This window comes from Schistocerca gregaria, chromosome 3 (assembly GCF_023897955.1).
Source record: "Schistocerca gregaria isolate iqSchGreg1 chromosome 3, iqSchGreg1.2, whole genome shotgun sequence".
Taxonomy (NCBI): Eukaryota; Metazoa; Arthropoda; class Insecta; order Orthoptera; family Acrididae; genus Schistocerca; species Schistocerca gregaria.
In genome coordinates, this window is record NC_064922.1 from 311,379,296 (window position 1) to 311,404,006 (window position 24,711).

The 24,711-nt window shown below is 44.7% G+C and overlaps 1 protein-coding gene across 4 annotated transcripts in view; it reads left to right on the forward strand.

The window, feature by feature from the left end:
* LOC126354710 (rap guanine nucleotide exchange factor 4) overlaps positions 1 to 24,711 on the forward strand; it is a 1,235,035-nt gene that overhangs the window by 991,798 nt on the left and 218,526 nt on the right. For all 4 annotated transcript variants that reach the window (XM_050004554.1, XM_050004556.1, XM_050004555.1 and 1 more), the window contains one exon: positions 11,744 to 11,859. In XM_050004554.1, coding sequence (XP_049860511.1) covers positions 11,744 to 11,859 — 116 coding nt within the window. The remainder of the gene's footprint in view (positions 1 to 11,743; positions 11,860 to 24,711) is intronic.

Sequence of the window (24,711 nt, forward strand, 5' to 3'; positions counted from 1 at the left end):
AGTGAAAGTGAAAAAGAATTATGATCTGCTGAATGAAATGAAGTCTAATGAGCACAGAATACGAACTGAGAGTAAATCGAAGAAAGACGGAAGTAAATAGCAGGAATGAGAACAGCGAGAAATTTAACATGAGGATTGGTGTTCACGAAATAGACGAAGTTAGGAAATTCTGCTATCTAGGCAGCAAAAAAAAAAAAAAAAAAAAAAGGCGGACAAAGCAAGGAGGACAGAAAAACCAGAATAGCACCGGCAAAAAAAGGGCATTCCTGGCCGAGAGAAGTCTGTTAGTATCAAATGTAGCTCTTAGTTTGAGGAAACAATTTCTGAGGATGTACGTTTGAAACACAGCAGTATGTGGCAGTGAGACAAGGACTGCGGGAAAACCGGAACGGAAGAGCGTCGCAGCATTTCAGATGTAATGCAGCAGAAGACTGTTAAAAGTTATGTGGACTGACAAGGTAACGAATGAGATGATTCTCCACAGAATCGGCTAGGAAAGATAGAAATAGAAAACACTGACAATAATAAGAGACGGGATGATAGGACATTGTTAAAGACATCAGGGAATAACTTCCACGTTACTAGACGGAAATGTAGGGGGTAAAACCTATAGAGGAAGAAGGAGACTGGAATATATCCGGTAAATACCAGAGGACGTAGGTTGTAAGTGCTGTTCTGACAAAATAAAAGGTTATCGTAGGACAGAAATTCGTGGTGTCCAATATGAAGCCACAAAGAAGACTAATGACTCAAAAAAAGCTCGCCAGTATGTCTGTCAGATGATATCTGCTTCAAAGTTATCCATATATCCACCTGTTCTTGATTCCAATTTTTGAAGTATTTACTTCGTCTTCTTTTGTGAAGGAATATCAGAAAACTATTTTTAGTAGTCTTTACGGAAGAGGAGACAGGAGGGGTGGTGGCATAAAGTCCCTGATCACCAGTCCTTGATTCAGTTCCAAACCTCTCCGCAATGCCTCAGGAAGTGAGGGGATGTGGCACTGTTGATGGCGATCCATCGAATGGGGACGGTTAAGCTCGGCGGCCGTCTTCGTGCCATTCTCGAGGAGTAGGCTACACGCCGGCGCCGAGTTTCAGCTCCACATCCCTCCTCTCATATATAATATAAAATCACCACACTTAACAGCTACACTTACACTTACACTTACACACACACACACACACAGAGCTCTCATAATTTGTGAAGTCGAGGTGCCTGTTGGTGCGAAGGATAGAAAAAACATTTCCAGTTAGGCGGCTGAACGTTCCCTTCGAGGTCTCCCAGCTATTCACGCTATACGACAGTCCTTAGTGACACTGCCATCGGCAGTCCTACAATTGGCATCGCCCAGTGAAAGTATTGATTGTGTATTGCCACTGGTGTACTTTACGCATATGGCCAGAATCTCTCTGGAGTATCTCACTGAGTTTCATTGTGTGAACTCTTAGAAGGATCCCATAATGAAGTCAGCACAAAGTTTCGAGCTTCAGTGAAACATCGCCAGTCTTGGAAATTTTGCATTTTTTAAAAAAATCTGGCATGCTTATTTCGTTGCTTATGCAAAGGTGTTCTGGCCTTATTTGTGTACCATATATCACTTTATTTGCTATAAATCAGGTACCACCGATGATAGTTATTTGAATCTAAGGCACATCTGGTTTCCACTTAATTTGCTTGGAAGGAGAGGAGACACTCTTAGGAAGGCGAAAAGAGAATTTTTATCTGCTTCTTTGAATAAATACATTTCGAGTTTATTCCTTATAATTTGGATGTTACGATGTTGAGTCTCGCTACTACGACTTTGTGGTCACTAACCCCACTATCACTAGATTAACTCAACTGTCCGCGCTTTCCATATGATTTCATACCCCGAAACGCTGTTTCCCTTCTTATTCTTATCCGGAAACCACAAATATTCCTTTGAAAAATGAAAGCAACACTCTTCAGCTAAGAACCTATATCTGCCTAGCTTTTAAAAATAGCCCTGGATTTCCCGGAACCGCGATACTTTCGTATGTACTCTAGCTACAACGTAAGCTTTGTAGTAAACATTACCGTGGACGGGTTTACTGTGCCGCGTTCAGGGTTCTCTAGGCTCTTGTAGCTGAACGTGTAGGAAAGCCTGTCTTCCAGCTTCATCTTGTCGCTGTACGACACTTGACCATTTACAGCAAAAAAAATTATTTTTTCTACTAACCGGTTTCTGTCAAAAATAATCATCTTGCAACCACTAACTGCGTGGTGACGCTGGGAGTCGGTACACGGAGCCGCTGTATGTTCCAAAAGGCACAAGGCAACAACTGCAGCCGCTGTGTCTAACGGCTCCGACCCTCGCCAGGGAGTTAGTGGCCCGAAAATGATAATTTTTGACAAAAACAAGTTTGCAGTATACATATATATTGCGATCTCGACTGTTGTCGTGCTTAAGAAGATAGCTGTCGTTCCAGTATGACTTCAACAATAATCACGTAAGTCTTTCCCTGGAGCCATTAGACTCTGACACAATGGATATAGGCTGCTCAGGCAATAAATAGGGGGCAGCAGGTGACTCTGAGGCGTAAACTGCCTCAGTGAATGTGCCATGCCTTCCCAGTCTCACGATGTCATCCTCCAGTGGAATTGCGGCGGTTTTTTCCACCGCCTGGTTGAGGTATGGCAACTGTTAAACTTTACACCTGCTATCTCCATTGCCATCCAGGAAACTTGCTTCCCAGCAATGCGGACCCCTGCCCTCCGCGGCCTGTATTGCAGGAACCGTAGCGACTATTATCGAGTGTCAAGTGGAGTTTCCATCTATGTCCTAAACTCGGTCTGTAGTGAACATGTGCCCCTTCAAACGCTTCTTGAAGCCGTGGCTGTCAGAATAAGGACAATATAGGAAATAACTGTCAGCAATGTATATCTTCCTCCAGATGGTGCAGTAGCCCTTAATGTATTAGCTGCACTGATTGATCAACTCCCTAAACCTTTCCTCTTTCTGCAAGATTTTAATGCCCATAACCCCTTGTGGGGTGGTACGATGTTCACTGGCCGAGGAAGAGATGTCGAAACTTTACTGTCGCAACTCGACTTCTGCCTCTTAAATACTGGGGCCGTCACACATTTCAGTGTGGCTCTTGGTAGTTACTCAGCCATTGATTTATCAATTTGAAACCCAGGACCTCTCCCATCTATCCACTAGAGAGCACATGACGATCTGTGTGGTAGTGACCACTTCCCCATCTTCCTGTCACTGCCCCAGCGTCAGGCACACGGACGCCTGCCCATATAGGCTTCGAACAAGGCGGACTGGGGAACTTTCACATCTGCTGTCACCGCTGAATCTCCCCTACGTGGCAACATCCATGTGATGGTTGAGCAGGTGACTAGTACAATTGTTTCTGCGGCCGAAAACGTGAGCCCTCGCTCTTTAGGGTGCCCAAGGTGTAAGGCAGTCCCTTGGTGGTCGCCGGAAGTCGCTGAAGCAATTAAGGAGCGTCGGCGAGCACTACAGCGGCACCCTGGAGCACCTCATAGGCTTTAAACGGCTCTGTGCCCGTGTTCGCTACCTTATCAAACAACGGAAGTAGAAGTGTTAGGAGAGATACATCTCCACCACTGGGTGCCACACGTCACCTTCCAAAGTCTGGGCAAAGATCAAACGGCTCTTCGGGTACCAGGCCCCAACAACTATCCCCGGAGCTACCATAAATGGCGAGTTAGGTACCGACGCCAACGTGATTGCCGAGCACTTTGCTCTAGCTTCTGCATCGGGAAATTACCCCCCAGCCTTTCGCACACTCAAACGGCGGCTGGAACGGATCGTCCTGTCATTCACTATACGTTGCAGTGAATCCTATAACGCCCCATTTACAGAGTGGGAGCTCCTCAGTGCCCTTGCACATTGCCCCGCCACAGCTCCTGGACCTGATGGCATCCACAGCCAGATGATTAAACATCTCTCATCTGACTACAAGTGACATCTTTTCGTCATCTTCAACCGGATATGGTGCAATGACGTCTTTCCATCGCAATGGCGGGAGAGCACCATCATTCCGCTGCTCAAACCCGGCCAATCCGTTTGATGTGGTTAGCTATCGGCCCATCAGCCTCACCAACATTCTTTGTAAGCTACTGGAACGTATGGTATGTCGGCGGTTGGGTTGGGTCCTGGGGTCACGTGGCTTGCTGGCTCCATATCAGGGCGTCTTCCACCAGGGTTGCTCTAGCACTGATAATCGTGTGTCCATCGAGTCTGCCATCCGAACAGCCTTTGCCAGACGGCAACACCTGATTGCTGTCTTTTTTTGACTTACATAAAGCATACGACATGAATTGGCGACATCATATCCTTGCCACATTGTATGTGAGTAGGGTCTCTGGGGACCACACCCGATTTTTATCCAAAACTTCCTGTCGCTCCGTACTTTCCGTGTCCCATAGTTCCAACCATATTCAGCAGAATGGAGTCCTGCAGGGCACTGTATTGAGTGTATCTCTATTTTTAACGGCCATTAAGTGTCTAGCAGCAGCTGTCGGGCTCTCCATCTCACCTTCTCTGTAAGGAGACGACTTCTGAATTTCGTACTGCTGTTAGAGTACTGCTGTTGCTGAGCGGCGCCTCCAGGGAGCCATCCACAAGGCCCAATCATGGGCTCTAGCCCACGGCTTCCAGTTTTCAGACACAAAGTCGTGTGTCATGCACTTCTGTCGGCGTCGTACCGTTCATCCAGATCCCATACTTTACCTTAATGACGATACACTCATTGTAGTGGAGACATATCAATTCCTAGGACTGGTTTTCGACGCTCGATGGACTTGGCTCCCTCATCTTCGTCAGATTAAGCAGAAGTGCTGGCAGCACTTCAATGGCCTCCGTTGCCTGAGCAACACCAGTTGGGGTGCAGATCGGTCTACGCTGCTGCAGCTCTACAAAGCCCTTGTCCAATCCCGAACTGACTATGGGAGTGTGGTTTATGGTTCGGCAGCGACTTCAGATTGCATTTACTCGACCCTGTGTGCCACTGTGTGGTTCGATTAGCGACAGGAGATTTGCTGCTCGCGTGCGGTCCCTTCTCTCCGAACTGGGGTCCTTCCCTTTACCACCTCTACTTGCGGTCTACGTACGCCTCCATGGTGTCCGCTTCGGCCGCAGCTTCGTGTGGACCTTTTGCATGGCCCTAAGGACCCCGTGCACCCCGCCGCCCTCCGCTGTCACTTCCTCTCGATTCTTGACGTGTTCCGGGGCTCTGAATTGGTTTACATCGAGGGTTCATTGGCTGCTGGTCACAACGGGGCTTCGCATATGTTCATGGAGGACATATTGAGCAGCACTCCTTGCCAGTTGGCTGCAGTGTTTCCACTTCAGAACTGGCGGCCATATCTCGTGCTCTTGAGTACATCCGCTCATGCGCCGGCGAGTCATTTCTCCTGTGCACTGACTCATTGAGCAACCTACAAGATATCGACCAGTGCTACCCTCGCCACCCTCTGGTAGCGTCCATTCAGGAGTCCATCTATGCCCTGGAACAGTCCCGCGGTGTTTGTGTGGACCCCAGGACACGTCGGAATCCCCGGCAACGAACTTGCCGACAGGTTGGCCAAACAGGCGACCCGGAAACCGCTTCTGGATATAGGCATTTCCGAAGCTGACCTGCGTTCTGTCTTGGACCGCAGGGTTTTACGGCTTTGGGAATCGGAATGGCATAACAGCACGCACAACAAACTGCGTGCCATTAAGGAGACTATGAATGTGTGGAAGTCTTCCATGCAGGCCTCTCGCACGGAATCAGTGGTCCTCTGCTGGCTCCACATTGGCCATACGTGGTAAAAGCATGGTTACCTACTCCGTCGCGAGGAAGCACCCCAGTGTCGCTGTGGCTTCCAAATGACAGTTGTCCACCTCTTGCTGGACTGGCCATTTTCAGCCGCTCATCGGCAGACTTTTAACTTTCCCAGACCCTTCCTTCGGTGTTGGGCGACAATGCCTCCACAGCAGCTTTAGTTCTACGTTTTATCCGTGGGAGTGGGCTTTATATTTAGGTTTTAGCTCATGTCCTTTGTCCCTCTGTGTCCTCCACCCTAGTGCTTTTAGGGTAGAGGTTTTAATGTATTTCAGAGTGCTGACTATCCCTTTTTATTCTCGTGGTTGGCCAGTTACTGTAATCTGCATTCATGTAATACTCTCTTTTGTTTCTAGTGTCTCTCTGTTGTTTTCTTTCCCTCTTTTGTTTCTTTTAGTGTTCGTTGCCTTCTCTTCGTTCTTGTGGCTTTTCCTTTCTTTCCGTTTTGTGTTACATGTTTCGTCCGTTTTAATCTCACACTTGTGGAATTGTTTTATCAGGACCAAGGGACCGATGACCTCGTAGTCTGGTCCCTTGTCCCGCCTCTAAAGCAACAAACCAACCAACATTGTACAGCATGTGGTTCCTGCTTTGGAAGAGCGAAAGTGTGCGGAAACCACTGTTTTCATGCAAGATGGGCAAACATCTCATGTCGCTCACCCAGTGAAAGACCTGCTTGATTAAACGTTCCACGAACGTGTTACCTCAAAGATGCTTTTATACAGGAACACGATGCTCAATTTCCACGAGAACTGCTGCTAGTAACTGCTGAGCACGTCGTTTTACGGATGCAATAACTGGACGACGTATCCGGTCCTCATATTGAAACAGCGGTTAATATAAAATAAACATTATGCCTTTCTCACTTCTTTGACTTCCATCTACGTCCCGTTCCTAATCCATTACATATGGAAACATTTCTATGCATCTTTCTTGCGTTCACGGCGCCAGATTTGCACTTGGTGGCGAAAGCTGCACTAACGTTTTTTCGAGCGTAAATCAGATCCGCATTAAGGGGTTACCGTTTCTGTCATTTTTTTCTGCGATACAATAATTACAGTCTACACTGGACCTCTGTGAGTAACGTCACTATAATTGTAACCAACCGATAGGTCGTCCTAAAAGTAAACCATACCATAGATCTGTGTTGGGCACGAATTTCATGGCATTCAATCAACTGCCAAAACACTCCATGTAAGAACGTCCTTATTAAGTTATTCACAGAACGCAGCAGACTATTATGTTTGCATTAGCTTTGTCATTCTTTGATAACTGATTTCCGTGGGTGTCTCGTCACTGAGTATTAGTCATAAGTGAACTTGGACAGCCGCAGGTAGGTAAATACTTCTTCAGAAATACATAAAAGTGGATGTTTCGAATAGCGCGTTTCGTTCTAGTTTACAGAACATTCACCAGTTTATGATTCTGATGTGATCGTAAAATTCTGTAACTTATATGATGCACGGAGCCCGATTGAGATACTAGTGTGTCCAGCGGAATTTAAGTTTTTCAGAGTTTCTTTCAACAATTGCAGACGAATAGGCAAAGCCGTCTTCCTCTTTCATCCTTGCCCTGTCTGAATTTGGAATTGGACAACAATGAACTCGTAACGGCACGACGTTAAATCCCGTTATTATTTTTCCAAATAAGCTAGAAGTTACTCAATAATGACATCAACGCAGAGAGAAGGTAAGCTCTAATCATTCTTTCGTTTATCATAATGACGACTTTTAACAGACCCACAAACTACCATCGATCTATCTCAGGTACGCTATAGACATCAGTCTCGTATCTTTCCATGGGAACGCGACTAGCATTAAATACTAGCGAACTAACGCTATGCAAAATTATTTTCAGAATGTTTACTTTTATCTGTCCCCACGATTAATACTTCATAATCTCCCTGTTTGCTGCATCTTTTGCATGAGTATCTCACTGTACTTACGAACATGGACAAAACAATTTTGCGTTATTATTTTATGTTATACTATGCAAAATTATCAGAATTCATGAATACAGTGTGTCTCAGGAGGAGTGGTCAATATTCAGAATGCTCATATGAAAGAAAAATTATATGGACAATTGGAATACGCCCTGCTCCGAATGGTTTCCATGACAGAAAATATTTAATGTACATTTGTTTTTGCGCTAGTGGCGCGCAGGTATGTCTCTTTCCTACCCAAACTCTTGACGTTTCATTCTAGCCCAAACTACCGTGTTGGTTACATCCTCTTGGCTCGGGATGTCTTTGTGGCATCAAGGTAGCCCGTTGATGCGCAGTTGTCCATGATGTATTGAGTGAAGCAGTGCGTGGGATTGAGTGTACCAGAGAGAAACGTCGCTTAACTATGTGCACGCGCTAGCTAAAATGCCAACATCTAATGAAGATCATTCAGATATGATGTACGTTTACAGCTGCTGTGATGGAAGTGCTTCTGCAGCCGTCGAAGAATACCGTCGGTGCTTTCCGATATGTCCAATTTGTGAACATAGTGTCTTTACCAAAGTTCATACTTCGTAAAACCCATGCCGTAACGTTTACTAACTGTGGTACATATGCAAACCTGAAAAATTATTGAAGAATACGTAAAATAAATAGCAATGTTAATTGTCTTTCAAAGCCTTAGAAGACCTAGTAATTCTGACAGAATGTTACCTAAAATGATTTAGGGAACTCTGAACAAAACGACTATTGACCTTGGTCTGTAGAATGTATGAGTCTGGAGATATATACTCCTGGAAATTGAAAAAAGAACACATTGACACCGGTGTGTCAGACCCACCATACTTGCTCCGGACACTGCGAGACGGCTGTACAAGCAATGATCACACGCACGGCACAGCGTACACACCAGGAACCGCGGTGTTGGCCGTCGAATGGCGCTAGCTGCGCACCATTTGTGCACCGCCGCCGTCAGTGTCAGCCAGTTTGCCGTGGCATACGGAGCTCCATCGCAGTCTTTAACACTGGTAGCATGCCGCGACAGCGTGGACGTGAACCGTATGTGCAGTTGACGGACTTTGAGAGAGGGCGTATAGTGGGCATGCGGGAGGCCGGATGGACGTACCGCCGAATTGCTCAACACGTGGGGCGTGAGGTCTCCACAGTACATCGATGTTGTCGCCAGTGGTCGGCGGAAGGTGCACGTGCCCGTCGACCTGGGACCGTACCGCAGCGACGCACGGATGCACGCCAAGACCGTAGGATCCTACGCAGTGCCGTAGGGGACCGCACCGCCACTTCCCAGCAAATTAGGGACACTGTTGCTCCTGGGGTATCGGCGAGGACCATTCGCAACCGTCTCTATGAAGCCGGGCTACGGTCCCGCACACCGTTAGGCCGTCTTCCGCTCACGCCCCAACATCGTGCAGCCCGCCTCCAGTGGTGTCGCGACAGGCGTGAATGGAGGGACGAATGGAGACGTGTCGTCTTCAGCGATGAGAGTCGCTTCTGCCTTGGTGCCAATGATGGTCGTACGCGTGTTTGGCGCCGTGCAGGTGAGCGCCACAATCAGGACTGCATACGACCGAGGCACACAGGGCCAACACCCGGCATCATGGTGTGGGGAGCGATGTCCTACACTGGCCGTACACCTCGGGTGATCGTCGAGGGGACACTGAATAGTGCACGATACATCCAAACCGTCATCGAACCCATCGTTCTACCATTCCTAGACCGGCAAGGGAACTTGCTGTGCCAACAGGACAATGCACGTCCGCATGTATCCCGTGCCACCCATCGTGCTCTAGAAGGTGTAAGTCAACTACCCTGGCCAGCAAGATCTCCGGATCTGTCCCCCATTGAGCATGTTTGGGACTGGATGAAGCGTCGTCTCACGCGGTCTGCACGTCCAGCACGAACGCTGGTCCAACTGAGGCGCCAGGTGGGCCGGCCGCGGTGGTCTCGCGGTTCTAGGCGCGCAGTCCGGAACCGTGAGACTGCTACGGTCGCAGGTTCGAATCCTGCCTCGGGCATGGATGTGTGTGATGTCCTTAGGTTAGTTAGGTTTAAGTAGTTCTAAGTTCTAGGGGACTGATGACCACAGCAGTTGAGTCCCATAGTGCTCAGAGCCATTTGAACCATTTGAGCGCCAGGTGGAAATGGCATGGCAAGCCGTTCCACAGGACTACATCCAGCATCTCTACGATCGTCTCCATGGGAGAATAGCAGCCTGCATTGCTGCGAAAGGTGGATATACACTGTACTAGTGTCGACATTGTGCATGCTCTGTTGCCTGTGTCTATGTGCCTGTGGTTCTGTCAGTGTGATCATGTGATGTATCTGACCCCAGGAATGTGTCAATAAAGTTTCCCCTTCCTGGGACAATGAATTCACGGTGTTCTTATTTCAATTTCCAGGAGTGTATCATCTGACATTCGGAATAACATCATCCACACAATTCCGAAGATTGCAAGAGCCGACAAGTGCGAAAATTATTGCCAAGTCAACTGAACATCTCGTGAATCTAAGTTGCTGACAAAAATAATATACAGAAGAATGCAAAACAAAATTGAGGATGTGTTAGGTGACGATCAGCTTGGCTTTCGGAGAGGGAAAGGCACCACAAGGGCGGTTTTGACATTGCGGATGATAATGGAAGCACGACTGAAGAAAAATCAATAAATGTTTATAGGATCTGTCGAGCTAGAAAAGCCTTCGACAATGTCAAATAGCGCAAAATGTTCGCAATTCTGAGAACAATAGGGGTAAGTTAAAGGGTCGTACGTATAATATATAATATGCAGAATATCCAAAAGAGAACAATAAGATTGGAAGACCAAGAACTGAGTTCTCGAACTAAAAAGGGGGTAAGACAGAGATGTAGCCGTTGCCCGTAGTTTTTGATATATTCATCGAAGAAGCAACGAAGGAAATAAAAGAAAGGTTAAAGAGTGAAATTAAAATTCAAAATAAAAGGATATCAATGATACGATTCGCCGATGACATTGCTATCCTGAATGAAAATGAAGAGTTACAGGATCTGCTGAATGGAATAAACAACCTAAAGAGTACAGAATATCGATTGAGAGTAAATCGAAGGAAGACAAAAGTAATGAGTAACAGAATTGCGAACAGGGAGAAATTTAACATCAGGATTGTTGACTATGAAGCAAATAAAAGAAATTTTGCCACCCATGACGAACGGTGAGAGGACACAAAAGGCAAATTAACACCAGCAAAACGGGCAATGCTGGCCAAGCGAATTCTGTCAATACTAAACATAGGCATAATTTGAGGAAGAAATTTCTGAGAACGTACGTTTGGAGCACGTGATTGTGTGCTAGTGAAACGTGAACTGTTGGAAAACCGGAAAAAGAAAGAATCGAATCATTTGAGATGTGGTGCTACAGAAGAATGTTGGAAGTTGGATGGACTGAGCAGGTAAGAAATGAGGTTCTCCGAAGAATTGGCGAGGAAAGGAATACATGGAGAAAATTCACAAGAAGAAGGGCCGATATGGTAAGAAATCTATTAAGACATCAGGGAAAAAACTTCCACGGTAGTAGAGGGAGCTGAAGAGAGTAAAAACTGTAGATGGAGACAGAGATTGAAATATATCCACCAAATAACTGAGGACGTAGGTTGCAAGAGCTACTCTGAGATGAACAGGGTGGCACAGGAGAGGAATTCTTTGCACTTCCCATCAAACCAGTCAAAAGACAGATGACTGAAAAAAATTAAATGTTTTATTTCTCTCGAACCATTCGGAATATGTCCATATGAAGCTTTTTGCGTTCAAATGATCGTTGCTGTCGTATGACTACGTATTGACCATTCCTCCAGGGGCAACATATCTATTGCGAATATGCTAATGGGTGGAGTTTCTCTGTGCTGAAAAAGAGGAGTTTTGTGTGTTGGTGACTGAGTTACTTCTGTGCAGTGTACTTGAGGGTGAGTACTTGTGTGGTGTGCCGGCAGGGTTCGGGCCGGGCATCAGCAAGACGCCTCCCCCGCAGCCGCAGTCGCCGCCCCCGGCCGCCTCCCGCCGCCCCCAGAGCCCTCCTGCTCCTAACGCCAGCGGCCCCATCACAGAGGTAAGTCTGCATGCGAAGTGCATCCTATCCCCGGACTTGTGCACCACCTACAGAACTTCCAGGCCTCAGATTCAGGTGGACTCCCCAATTTCTCCAACCGAGTGCAAGAGGTTACTTGAATGGTCCATACTCCTACTGCATGACTACAAAATTCCCTCGAACCCAAGCTCATACCTGATGAAATTGACACAAGAGATTGTTCACCACAGTTGCTGAGGCTTAGAACAGACCGAACACGGAAAATTCGTGCCATTATATCGTCGTATATGTTCAGCCTAATTCAACTGGTATTTACACTAGTGAAAAATTAACACCTCCTTAAGACTTGACGTAAAATACCTTACATGCATCGTCTAATATGAAGGGAAGTCAAATGAAAACAGAACACCATTTCCATTAGGAAATAATCACCACACGCGTTAAGACATTTATCTCGCTTAGAGAGGTGGTGATAATTCCTGTTCAGTAGAACGCAGTAAACCTCTAACGAAACCACAACCGGATCCACTCTTTCATTTCCTCGTTTGATTGAAAGCGACGTCCACGCATATCTTTTTCCAGAACAGGAAAGATGTTAAAATCACACGATGAACGATCCTGGCTGTACGAAGGACTTTGGAATGGTTCCCTACCAGATCGCTGAAGGGTAGCTTTCGTCCGATTGGCAGTGTGAAGGCGGGCGTTATCGTGCAACTAGATGATTCTGTCAGACAGCATTCCTGGGCGTTTAAACTTCATAGTGAGTCAGCTAAGTATCTTCATAGCACTTGTGCATTGAATTTGTTCCACGCTCGGTGAACACGACGAGCAGTGTGTCCCTGCAGTCAACGAAGGACCTCATCATGACCTACCGGAACTTCTATGAATACCTCAGAATTTCTTTGGTGAGGGAAAAGTGGGGTGTTTTCGATGCTGGCTTTGCTGTTTGCCCTCGGGCTGTCGAAATGCTTCCGGACGGAATCATCCTGTTGCACTGCGAATCCGACGAAGGCTACGTTCAGCGATTTGATAGGAAACCACTGCAACATCCTCTGTACAGCGCGGATCTTCCACTGTATGATTTTCACATCTTTGACGACGTGGAGAAAGACATGAGTAGATGTCGGTTTTCAGTACGAGGAGGACATGTAGGTGTGGGTGCAGTTCTGGATCCGTCAGCGGCCGACCGTAATCAACGAAACAGGAATTGACCCTCTCGTCTTCCATTAGGGATATCTGTGGTGATTACGTTTCAACGGAACCATTTCATGGTTCTGTATCGGCGGGTGTTTGGTTTTCATTTGACTACCACTTATAGATGCAAAGACCATCAAGAGCCGTGTTGTGAATGAAGTAGGAAGCACTTACTGAGCGTAAACATTTCGCGCTTTTGAGATTTGTACTTGACACTTTCTGAATAAGTAGCCTATTATCTCCACTATCGCTCTAGGTTAATAAGTAGTATACGATGTCTATCATAATTAATAGTAGAATCAGAAACTGATGAAAACATACGATAATAGATGCAAAAATGTTTCAGTAAGCAGGGATCCGAAAACGGAGAGTTCGTAAGATAATAACTAATGTGCAGTTACCAGTCACCAAAGGCTTCAATGTGAAATATTGTCGCCGGCCGAGGTGGACCAGCGGTTCTAGGAGCTACAGTCTGGAATCGCGCGACCGCTACGGTCGCAAGTTCGAATCCTGCCTCGGGCATGGATGTGTGTGCTGTCCTTAGGTTAGTTAGTTTTAAATTGTTCTAAGTTCTAGGCGACTGATGACCTCAGAAGTTAAGTTCCATAGTGTTTAGATCCATTTGAATCATTTGAAATATTGTCCTAGTTGGTACAAATGTTTTTGAAACGTAAACTTTGCGATTAAGTCCGCTTCTAATACGGCTCTAAATTCATCAGTGGTCTACTTTAACAATAAATACTTCTTCAGCACGTTACAAGGCACAATTTACGTACATTACACTCGTACCTGTTAAAGGAGATTCCCCATGAGTCGTCAACGCGTTTGGATGAAATATGCACTCATCTCTGCAGTGAGTTACCAGTTTTGTCAGACATCCCATATCATGTCGTAAATGTTGACAATGATGTACAATTCGCCGCTACAGTTTTCCAACCGCATCAAAGGGAGTGCTGTACATTTCATTTCTAAGCCTCAAGCAGAAAAATCCAGAGAATTAAGCTCAGGTGATGGTGGATGCTAAAGTAAAGGCCCTGACTTACCTACCGATTTTGAACCATATTGGCGATATACTCGTCCTCTTACATTGATATCAATGTGTGCTTGTGCCCCCTTAGGCATGTGCTAATTTTCCAGCCAGGGATTTTGCGTGAAATTAGAGCCCAATTGTAATGCGCGAGAGGATCACTTTTTCGAAAGCCCGTAATTGTCTCCCATCGCAGGGCATACGTTTGAAATATGGGTGGAAGATGCCTACGACCTTCATCGGTAATGGTGCAAAAGCGTGGCGCCCTGTGACGTCATCCTCGGGCTCGAGCCGCTTCAAACAAGTAGTCGACACGCGCGAAAAAAAGGCCACATCTCAGAAGTTCCTGTGACGTATTAGGTAGGTTGATGATATCATACTGGCACCAAACTTCACAATAATTCTGCCCAACGCTACCGTGGCGTACCACACGATGAGAAAGTCGTCACAGCGCCTCTTCCCCAAAAAAATTCCATCCCCTTTTTTTGATACCTCTAGGATGGTTAGAACGGTAACGCCCAGCGTTGAAATAACGCTTTTTTCTTGTGAGTGGACGAGTAAAACATTCCAGACACATCGGCGCGAAAAAGTCTCTGAGTTTGGCATAAAGGGCATCAATCAAACCAGCCCTTTCTTTGGGGCGTCGATTTCCAGAAATTTCAAAGCCACGAGGCCTAATGTGTGTCGAAATTCCACAATAACCTCAGGAAGCCATGTTCGCTGGAAGATTCCTGTTCCTAATATCGTATTTTTAACCTTCGTCAGTTTTCACTGTTAATTATGATACACCTTATATACATGTCGTCGTCGTCGTCGATGAAGAAGAGCACAACTCGTGCAATTCATGCTAAGTTTCATTGAGGTAGCACTGTGGACATGCGGTAGTCTGAATAGTTTTCCGATGCACTGTCCACTGTCACTGGATGTGAAGAGTGAACTACCCACTTGTTCAGTTTATCCATGTCCATCTTGTGTTGGCGCCAAGAGTCCACGGAATGTACAACGCTCGCCGTCTTGGTTCTGGATGGCATCGGCTCACAGATGCACTGCTGGGCCACTTCATGAGACGATCAACAAATCAAGTTCCGAGCGAGTGATTCTGATCGTATGCAGTATGCGACCTGTGTTATCTGTTACTGAAACATCAACCGTGCGGGACCTTTGCTTCAGTGTAGAAATTTTTCGTTTCAAACCAGTTTATAATAACGATAGCTACCCCATTGTTTGAATTTCGAAAAAAAGCTAGATAGTACAGCGATGACGCCTTTGAAAAATACGGTTCGAGGTATTTTTTTCCAAACTTTACGACCAGTTTCTCTAAATATTTGTAAATCCTCTAAATATTTGTAAATCGACTCCGGATAAATGTTGGGACAGGTCATTACGTGTGGATATCGTCGTTTTCTTCGCCTGCCTGTCAATAGTCTATCTAAGGAAAATTTTATCCTAACAAAGTTTTTCATTTCTAACTGACGACTTGCCGTATGTTCTACAATCGAATTCGTTATAGAAACTTCCTGACGGATTAAAACTTGTGACGGACCGGGACTCTAAGCCGCTATCTTTGCCTTTCGCGGCCAAGTGCTCTACCAGCTGTGAGGACGGGTCGTGAGTCGTGCTGTGATACCACAGGTGGCAGCGAATATGCTGGCGAAAAACAAAGGTACCGACTTAGTCCCATCCGGCACGCCGTTTTAATCGTCCAGGAAGTTTTATATCGTCGCACTCTCTCATGCAGAGTGAAAAATTCATTCTGGGTAGTTCGCTATCTCGCTACATCCCGTTTTAGGTGCACATTGGAATGCTTTCATTGATGTGTCCAAGGATTCCTTTTGTCATAATAGCCGGTGTACACGTCGCGAGAGAGAAAAGCAACTACATTAATGTTTAAAACAGTTTTAATGTGTAGTTTATTTTTCAGTCCCAGTCGCACACTTTCTTTACACTTTGGCTCTTTTCGATTTCCCTGGATCATTTACAGATCTTTGTAATGTCAGAACCAGTGTTTAGATGTGTAGTTCTGGTACGGACACGACATGTTGCAAATGCAACTATGGCCTACAAGATCTGAAAACGATCCAGAGAGACGGAAACTAAATGTCCAAATGTGTGTGAAATCTTATGGCACTTAACTGCTAAGGTCATCAGTCCGTAAGCTTACACGCTACTTAACCTAAATTATCCTAAGGACAAACACACACACCCATGCCCTAGGGAGGACTCGAAACTCCGCCGGGACCAGCTGCACAGTCCAGGAAACTAATTATGTTGGAAAGAAAATGCGCAACTGGGTCTCAAAAATAGACAACATACCAAAATTATTTCAAATTTCTTTTTGTCGTTTGTCATACTTAGTGTGTCAGTCTTCTGCAAGTGTCACATACGCTTGGTATAAGCTTGATGATGTGTCGTGTGGTCGAGTGTCTGACTGCCTTGTACCACTTAACCTTTACTTCCGCTGGCAGATAAGATGCTTGTGTGTTCCTCCCCTGTCAAAATCTCGTAGAATATTTTCGTCAATCGAGATCTTAGCTGTAGATGCTTTACATCAGTGTAGCCCCTTTGGACACAAATTTATAAACGAAAGGCTAAATAGTGTATGGAGTAAATGGCGGTATCTGTGTGGGCAATGTTTGTCAAGTAAGACTGTTGTGGCGAAAGTGCGCAGATTCTTATCAATACTGACTGAGTGCGACGGATTAAAATAAAAGCCCATTTTGATGGAAAGTAGATCAGGTTCGTCCCTGTCCTTCAGGTGCCATGATAGATGTCGTATTTACGCCTTTAAAATATTACACCTCGCTTCTATAGCCAGAATGCAGCTTGGGTGATCGGGCATGCTATTTCTTTCCGTATTTCTAGCAGCTGCGCCGTATTTCAGCCTTCACTCAGGAAGGAGAAATTACTTAGCCGCGAGGTTTGACGCAGCGATAAATTTCTGGAGGTAATAATTTGGCAAATGCACTCATTGAATTTAGTGTCGATCTCCAATTACCTGATGTCTTTGAAAGTCTACTTGAACTATATGCTCACAATTGTGTGTTCAGTCTTGATTTGGAACCAAATTTCTTGCCAGAGGTAGCTGAATAATTTTCATTTTCCGTGGGCCGTTTACGATACCGCACGTACGAGAGTATAGCTAGAGTAGTTTCTTGATTTTTGTCAGTCTCACCTCTTGACGATAGAAATTTTTAACCATTGTCGGTATATGCACCACATGCGTGTTTCTGTTTAAAAACTCTTTCAGGTGCATACTTCACACAGTTTGCACAGCAGTAGGGCATCCTTGTTTGACTGAACTTTTGATTTGAACATAGTTTGTGAAATATCCTCGATGAGGAATTTTCTAAGACGTTTGCAATAGTTTAGACGAACTTGGCACCAAATACAAATTAGTCCACACACTCTTCAGATATAAATGGCACACTCTGTCCAAAACTTTATCAGTGTTGATGGAGAGAATTGCTAGCTGAGTATGCGTAGTTTTTGCATATGCCACTGCAGGCAAGTTGGGCATTAACGCTCCACTGTTGGACGCAGGACTATATTACTAATCTCTTTGTCTATCGCTGATTTTAAGCCATCACAGTGTAGAATTTTGAAGCGTCAGAAGTTCGCCATTGTTTGGTGCATTGTTTGAAATGAGCACGGTACGCCTTTAAAGAAATCCAGTTAGAATGTTAATACTGGCTGCGATTTCGTTGAATGAATGTTTCTATTACTTTATCTCTCAGAATATCCCATTATGTTTGGTAGAATTCGTGTGATTGTCCGTCTGCGACTGGTGATTTCTTTTCTTCAACTTCGTTTGCGTTTCCTCTGAAGTGATTGGCTCATTTATGTGACGTCTATACATGGTTGTCGGAAATTCCCGTCACAGACTTACAGGACGTGTAGAGGGGAGTGAGTACATCGTATTTTGCATAGGAACCCATGTCCGGAAACATCATCCAACGAGACTACAGAGCGTCAAAGTTACAGGCTCGGGCATCTGTAAATGTACGTATACGCGGGATGATTCCGTCTTAAAGTTACAGACTTTCTAGGATGATGGAGAACGATAAATGTATTAATTTGAAGTAAGGATCCCAGAACCGGACACGAACGAGTCGAAAGTTATAAACGAAAACCGTTCTGATACCTCTGACAGTTGAATACATGTACCGGTTCTTGTGTTGCGAAGAGTGTAGGGCTGGTAACTTTCAGTGGTGGGAGTGTGGACAAAAACGAGAAAAAATGTCCAATAAACGTGGGCTCTAAATTGCATACCTGAGGAGCTATGACCATTCTTTCATCTTCGCTAATGTGAAACACATCTCCACTACTGAGCAAGTGTTCATAGCTGTTAAGGTACGCACTTTAGAGCCCACGTTTATTGGAAATTTTTTCTCGTCTTTGTACACACTCCCACCACTGAAAAGTTACCAGCCCTACACTCTTCGCAACACAAGAACCGGTACATGTATTCAACTGTCAGAGGTATCAGAACGGTTTTCGTTTATAACTTTCGACTCTTTCGTGTCCGGTTCCGGGATCCTTACTTCAAATTAATACATTTATCCTTCTCCGTCATCCTAGAAAGTCTGTAACATCATCACGGAATCACCCCGTGTATACGTACATTCACAGACGCCCGCGCCTCTAACTCTGACGCTCTGTAGTCTCGTTGGATGACGTTTCCGCACATGGATCCCTATTTAGAATAAGATGTACTCACTCCCCTATACAAGTCCTAGAAGTCTGTAACGGGAATTTCCGACCACCCTGTATTTCTGTCTGGGACATCGTACGGGGAATCAATTGCTTAAAATCAACCAGTGCTCCTTTGTCACCCTCTTCGTTTCTCAACGCGTTCACGAAACAGAAATGCATTACGAACTTCTGCCTAAGTTTGTAGCCAATCCACGGAGTCCGTATATATTTCTTCAATGCAATGTTCGCTCGTTCTCCCTCTTCATGTGATACAGGAACGTTTTAGTCCTCATCTGCATGCACTTCAGGTTTACAGCGTACTGTGAGACATTCTATTAGTCTCTCTTTAGAGAGCGAAGTTTGGTTTTTAGTCGCCGTATGCGTAAAGACTCTTTAACATGATAGTGTGGGTAATAGACTTTTGCAGTTGATTTCTTTCATCTGTCTTTTTCAACGTTAAATATGTTTACAGTTCTGCGGAGAGCGTACATGGCAAATATGGTACTCAAGAAAGGAAATAGGATTAATCTGATGAATTACAGGTCCGTATCATTGACGTCGATTTGCAGTAGGATTTTGGATCATATACTGTTATCGAACGTTATGAATTACCAAACGATTTACTGACACATTCAGCACGGGTCCTGTGTAACACAACTAGCTCTTTGTTCTCAGGAAGTAATGTGTGATATTGATAGGCAGCCTCAAATTTATTCCTTACTTCTAGACTTGATGAATATTTTTGACACCGTTCCCTTTGATCAAATTGTCTTTCTGTGGAGTATCGTCACAGTTGTGCGATTGGATTCATGATTTCCTATCGGAAAAGTCACAGTCTGTAGTACTGATGGAGCGTAATCCAGAAAAGCGAAAGGAATATCTGACATTCGCCAAGGAAGTGTTGCAGACCCTCAGTTGTCCTTAATCTATGTAAAGGATTTAGGAGACAATCTGAGCAACGCTGTTAGATTGTTTGCAGACGATTCAGTATTCTACCGACTAGTAGAGGACATTAGAAGATCAAAACCAATAGCAAAATGACTTAGACATGATACGTGTATGGTGCGAAAAGTGGCAATTGACTCTAAATAAGGCAGTGTGTGAGGTAATCAACACAAGTACTAACAGGAACCCGATAAATTTCGGTTACACGGCATATCACACATCTAAAGGCTGTCAATTCAGCTAGATGCCTAGGAAATACATTTACGAACAGCTTAAACTGTAGCGATCGCAGAGATACTGTTGTCAGAAAGGCAAACAAAAAATGTGTTTTACTATCAAAACACTTAAAAGATGCAACAGGTCTACTAGAGAGACTGCCTGAAATGTGTCTGTACTTCCTCTACTAGAGTACTGCTGTGCGGTATGGGATCCTTACTAGATAGGATAGACGGAAGACATCAAAAAAGTTCGAAGAAGGTTAGCTCATTTTCTATTATTGCGAAACAGGGGAGTGTGTGTGTGTCACGGACAAGATACGCGAGTTTGGGTAGCAATCCTTAAAACAAAGGCGTTGTTCGGAGCTGCGACATATTTTCACAAAATTTCAATCTCCAACTTTTTTCCCATGCGAAAATATTTGTTGACGCCCACCTACATAGTGAGAAATGGTCATAGTAATAAAATAAACCAGAGCTATCACGGAAATATGTTCGTTTTTACCGCGCGAGAGTGGAATGTTGGTAGGTCTAATAGTGTGAAAGTGATTCGATAAACCCTCTGCTAGGGGATGAGCTGCAGAGTAGTCATGTAGAGGTAGACTGGTATACTGACCTAAAATTTTGAAGTCAGTTGTGTAAAATTACGGTTCAGACACAGTCATTATACACTTGTTGGAGACTTAATTTCCATCTATTTGAGTTCCAATTGATAGTAATGAATTGTAGGTTTAAACCACACACTCAACTACAGGGATCAGAAAAGGGCACAGTAACAATGTCTACATTAATACACCAGTATTTGCAGCGGCGCGACAGGTAGATACGATCGTATCGGCTCCACCCTTCATTTTTTAAGTCTGTGTTAGGTACTGTCGTACGAGGTGTAGAAAATGGAATGCTCTCCCGCTGTGCATACTCTTAAACTAGGTAAATTGTCTTTCTGCATAGGTAACTTTTTGTAATGGCTCGGGTAAGTTGTTAGGCAGAAATTAGTGATAAGAACCACATGTTCATTTGTCCGATGGCGCAACATTTTATCACCACAATTCCTACCAACACAATGAAATTAAAACGAATCTGATGCTTTGTTTTCATGCATGCATATGTTCTAGGATTTGCCTCTGCTCTTTTGTAGACCTTAATTGTTCCGCTTTGTGGGTCTTGAGCTCTCCGTTTCAGAATCCATTGGCAGAATAGTAATCTTTCACTGCGGTGTTGTGGTCTGACAGCCTGTACATGCTGCAAGCGACCGTACTTCGAAAACTGACCACGTAATGCTGTGAAAAATGAAATGATCATATGGCATTGTTGGTCATGATGTCCCATTCGGATTCGGCCGCCAAGTGCAAGTCTTAATTCATTCGACGCAAGATTGGGCGATTGAGACGGATTATGAGGATGAAAGTATGAGGAGGACAACACTACACCCAGTCCCCGAACGGAGAAAATCTCCGACTCGACCGGGAATCGAACCGGGGCCCAGTGCATGGGAGGCAAGCACGTAACCACTCACCTCTTTGAGATAAAAAAAAAATGGTTCGTTATTGTTCACTCTAGTTGTTCGGGGCTGACTCCCCATGACGCTTCTTCAATTTCATCGGTGACCCATTAACTCAGTCTTTTTATTACAAAGGGCAGCTAAACCTCTGACCGAACACGCTGAGCTACTGTGCCGGCGACCTAAGCAGGCGGACACTAATGCTGTGATCGATGACATTCGCAGCTCAAGTTCTTCGGAAATTTGTTTCAGGATCATCTTTTCGCTCGTGAGATCTACTTTTTCCATGTGACTTTCAAACCTCGTGCTTCAGAAAAGGACCTCACATATTGGCCTTCTGCCGTTTTCTTCATACTTACAACACATTTTTTTCTGAAAGCAAATTGTTTTTATTCAGGATTCCAGTGCGCTGTGGTATTATCCATACTTTTGGCTACCAAATCCTATTTTATAACATAGTCTCTGTTCAGTACGACGGCCTTACTTCACCTTACTGGAGGGCCCTGTATGCCCACATGGTGCACTCTAATGGTCGACATCGGAGCCAACGTCTTGCTGCATTAATAACATGTCCATCATCCAAGTACTGCTTCCCGAAGTGTATATCCTTCATTGGGCCAAACAGATGGAAATCGGAAGGTACGAGATCCAGGCTGTAAGATGGATGAGGAAGAACGGTCCACTGAAGTTTCGTGAGCACCTCTTGGGTGGGCAGACTTTTGTGACGTCTTAAACTGTCATGAAGAAGGAAAAGTTCGTTTGCGTTTTTGTGAGGACGAACACGCCGAAGTCGTCTCTCCAACGTTGCAGGAGTTACAGCTGTTTGCGGCCGGCTAGCACGCGGTAGATCGGACTAGTTTGTACGACCTTCTTGGTATGCTGACAGACGTCCCGCCCAACGACTAACCGTGCTTTTGTTCACTACCAAACCTCCATAGGCGTTCTGCAAGCGTTTGTGAATATGCCCTGGCTGTGGCTAAGTCATGTCTCCGCAATATCCTTTCTTTTCTGAGTGCTAATCCTCCAAGTTCCGCAGGAGAACTGTGAAGTTTAGAAGGTGGGAAATGATGTACTGGCGGAAGTCAAGATGTGAGAACGCGTCGTGAGTCGTGCTTCGGGTAGCGCAGTAGGTAAACCACTTATCCACGAATTGCAAACGTCCCTGCTTCGAGTCCAGGTGCGCCCCACAGATTTAATCTGCCAGAAAGTATATATATATAATTTTCTCGAAACACCAAATCGTAGAAATTTAGAGAACTAGCACTCAAAGTGTGTGATAGAAGCCGTAGTACTGTTGTACAGTTTTCCACATAGGGACATTAAGGATAATATGAGAGAGAGACTGGAAATGCGTAAAACGTATACCACTAGCTATTTTCCTTTGGTCCACGAGCGAATATAATAAAAGAGGATGTAATTAATATTGCTACGATGCGATTTCCGCTGTGTAAGTCTTCGTGGAGGATATAATTAGCTATGGAAATTTTGCAGCGAATCCAACACTTCACTCACAGTTGTCTGAATCAGCCTTGTGTTCTTGTTCCCCCAGTTCTTGGATACTTGCCACAGCTTACGACACCTTGAAATGGTAATACGTGTTCAGAAAGCGTCAGCAAATCAGTACTCGTATTGTAAATGGTGTAGGACAGCGGCACTTGCTTTCTTTCGCCGGTGGAAGTGCTCACAGGACACAGCGGTTTAACAAGGAACAGCCTGCGCATTTGCGTGAACATTATCGTACAAAACCTATACAGATTATTACGCTTAATAATTGCCATTACAACTTGTCAAGAAACGTGTTTTAATTTGCTAGGTTAAGTCTTATTTGTCCATTTTTCAAGTTAACGTTTTGGGATCTCATTGTGCAAAAAGAAGCTCCTTCAAAGAGCTGACCGTGATCCAGTGTATCTTTCCTCCAAACGTTTCTGCTTCCAATAATTGAAATTAAAATGGATTGGCACAATATATATATGAGGATGTTAGTTTCACCTTTTTTATAAAATCATGTAAAAGCAGCTCAGAAAATTCAAAATAAGAGAGTGTAGTTTCCGTAATCTATTTTGAAAAATAGAACAGAATGTTACAGATGAGAACTAGTAAAGCTATTTCTAGCAGCAAGGATTACGTTTTTTTACTGGAACAACTGTGTGATTTTCAACAATAAATTAGTACGAGTTATTATTATGAGGAATCCCAATTAACTTAATCGCCTTAAATACGGCTAACTGTGCCAGTTTGTATATCAAGCGAATAATTCAGTATTCAATTTGCATATTTGATCTGTTATTAACAGAGAACATTCGTAATAGCACATTGCGCTGGAATTTTAATCGAAATGAGAATAACATCGTCAATATTTTTAAAGCACTGTGCCCCGTGTCGATAAGTCGCTACAAAATTGGCGGCAGATTTGTTGCGGCGTATCTGCCTACACCGTTACAAAAGATGTACGCAAACTCGAAGCTGACCTTCCTTGTTACCTGTGCAGAAGGGTATAAGTAGCATGAAAAAACAGAGTTGTATCATTTTGACTCTGGATTGCATCTACCATGTAGGTTCTTTTTTCTCTTGTAGCCAGAGATCTTTAGAAGCGGTTCAGACGGTTACCCGTTGCTTCTTATATGATGACAGTAGCTTCACGTCCGCTGGTACATTCAGCGTAGCTATTAATCACTTTTCTGTTAGTGAATATATTTTACAAGGTAAACTACGCTATGGAGAGCTATTTAGAAACAACATGTAAATAAAGTTTCAGACACGATGACAATTACCCAACGGTACCAACGTGCAGCGTTCCCGCAATCCGTATACAACGTTGTATTTTGGGGAGGGGCTGGGTTGGCAGTGGTCGCACCGTGGGGGCTCTTTGCTGGCGACGTAGCGAAGTGATCTAAAGCATGGCTAACTACACTGGCTGATGGAAAAAAGCGATTCGGACTCGCGCTCTGAGGATTTCGTACAAACTTGTAAATACGGGGTGGACCATGTTAATCCATGAAACTTCCTGGCAGATTAAAACTGTGTGCCGGACCGAGACTCGAACTCGGGACCTTTGCCATTCGCGGGCAAGTGCTCTACCAACTGAGCTACCCAAGCACAACTCACGCCCCGTCTTCACAGCTTTACTTCCGCCAGTACCTCGTCTCCTACCTTCCAAACTTAACAGCAGCTCTCCTGCGAACCTCGCAGAACTAGCACTCCTGAAAGTTTCATATCAGCGCACACTCCGCTGCAGAGTGAAAATCTCATTCTGGAAACATCCTCCGTGCTGTGGCTAAGCCATGTCTCCGCAAGATCCT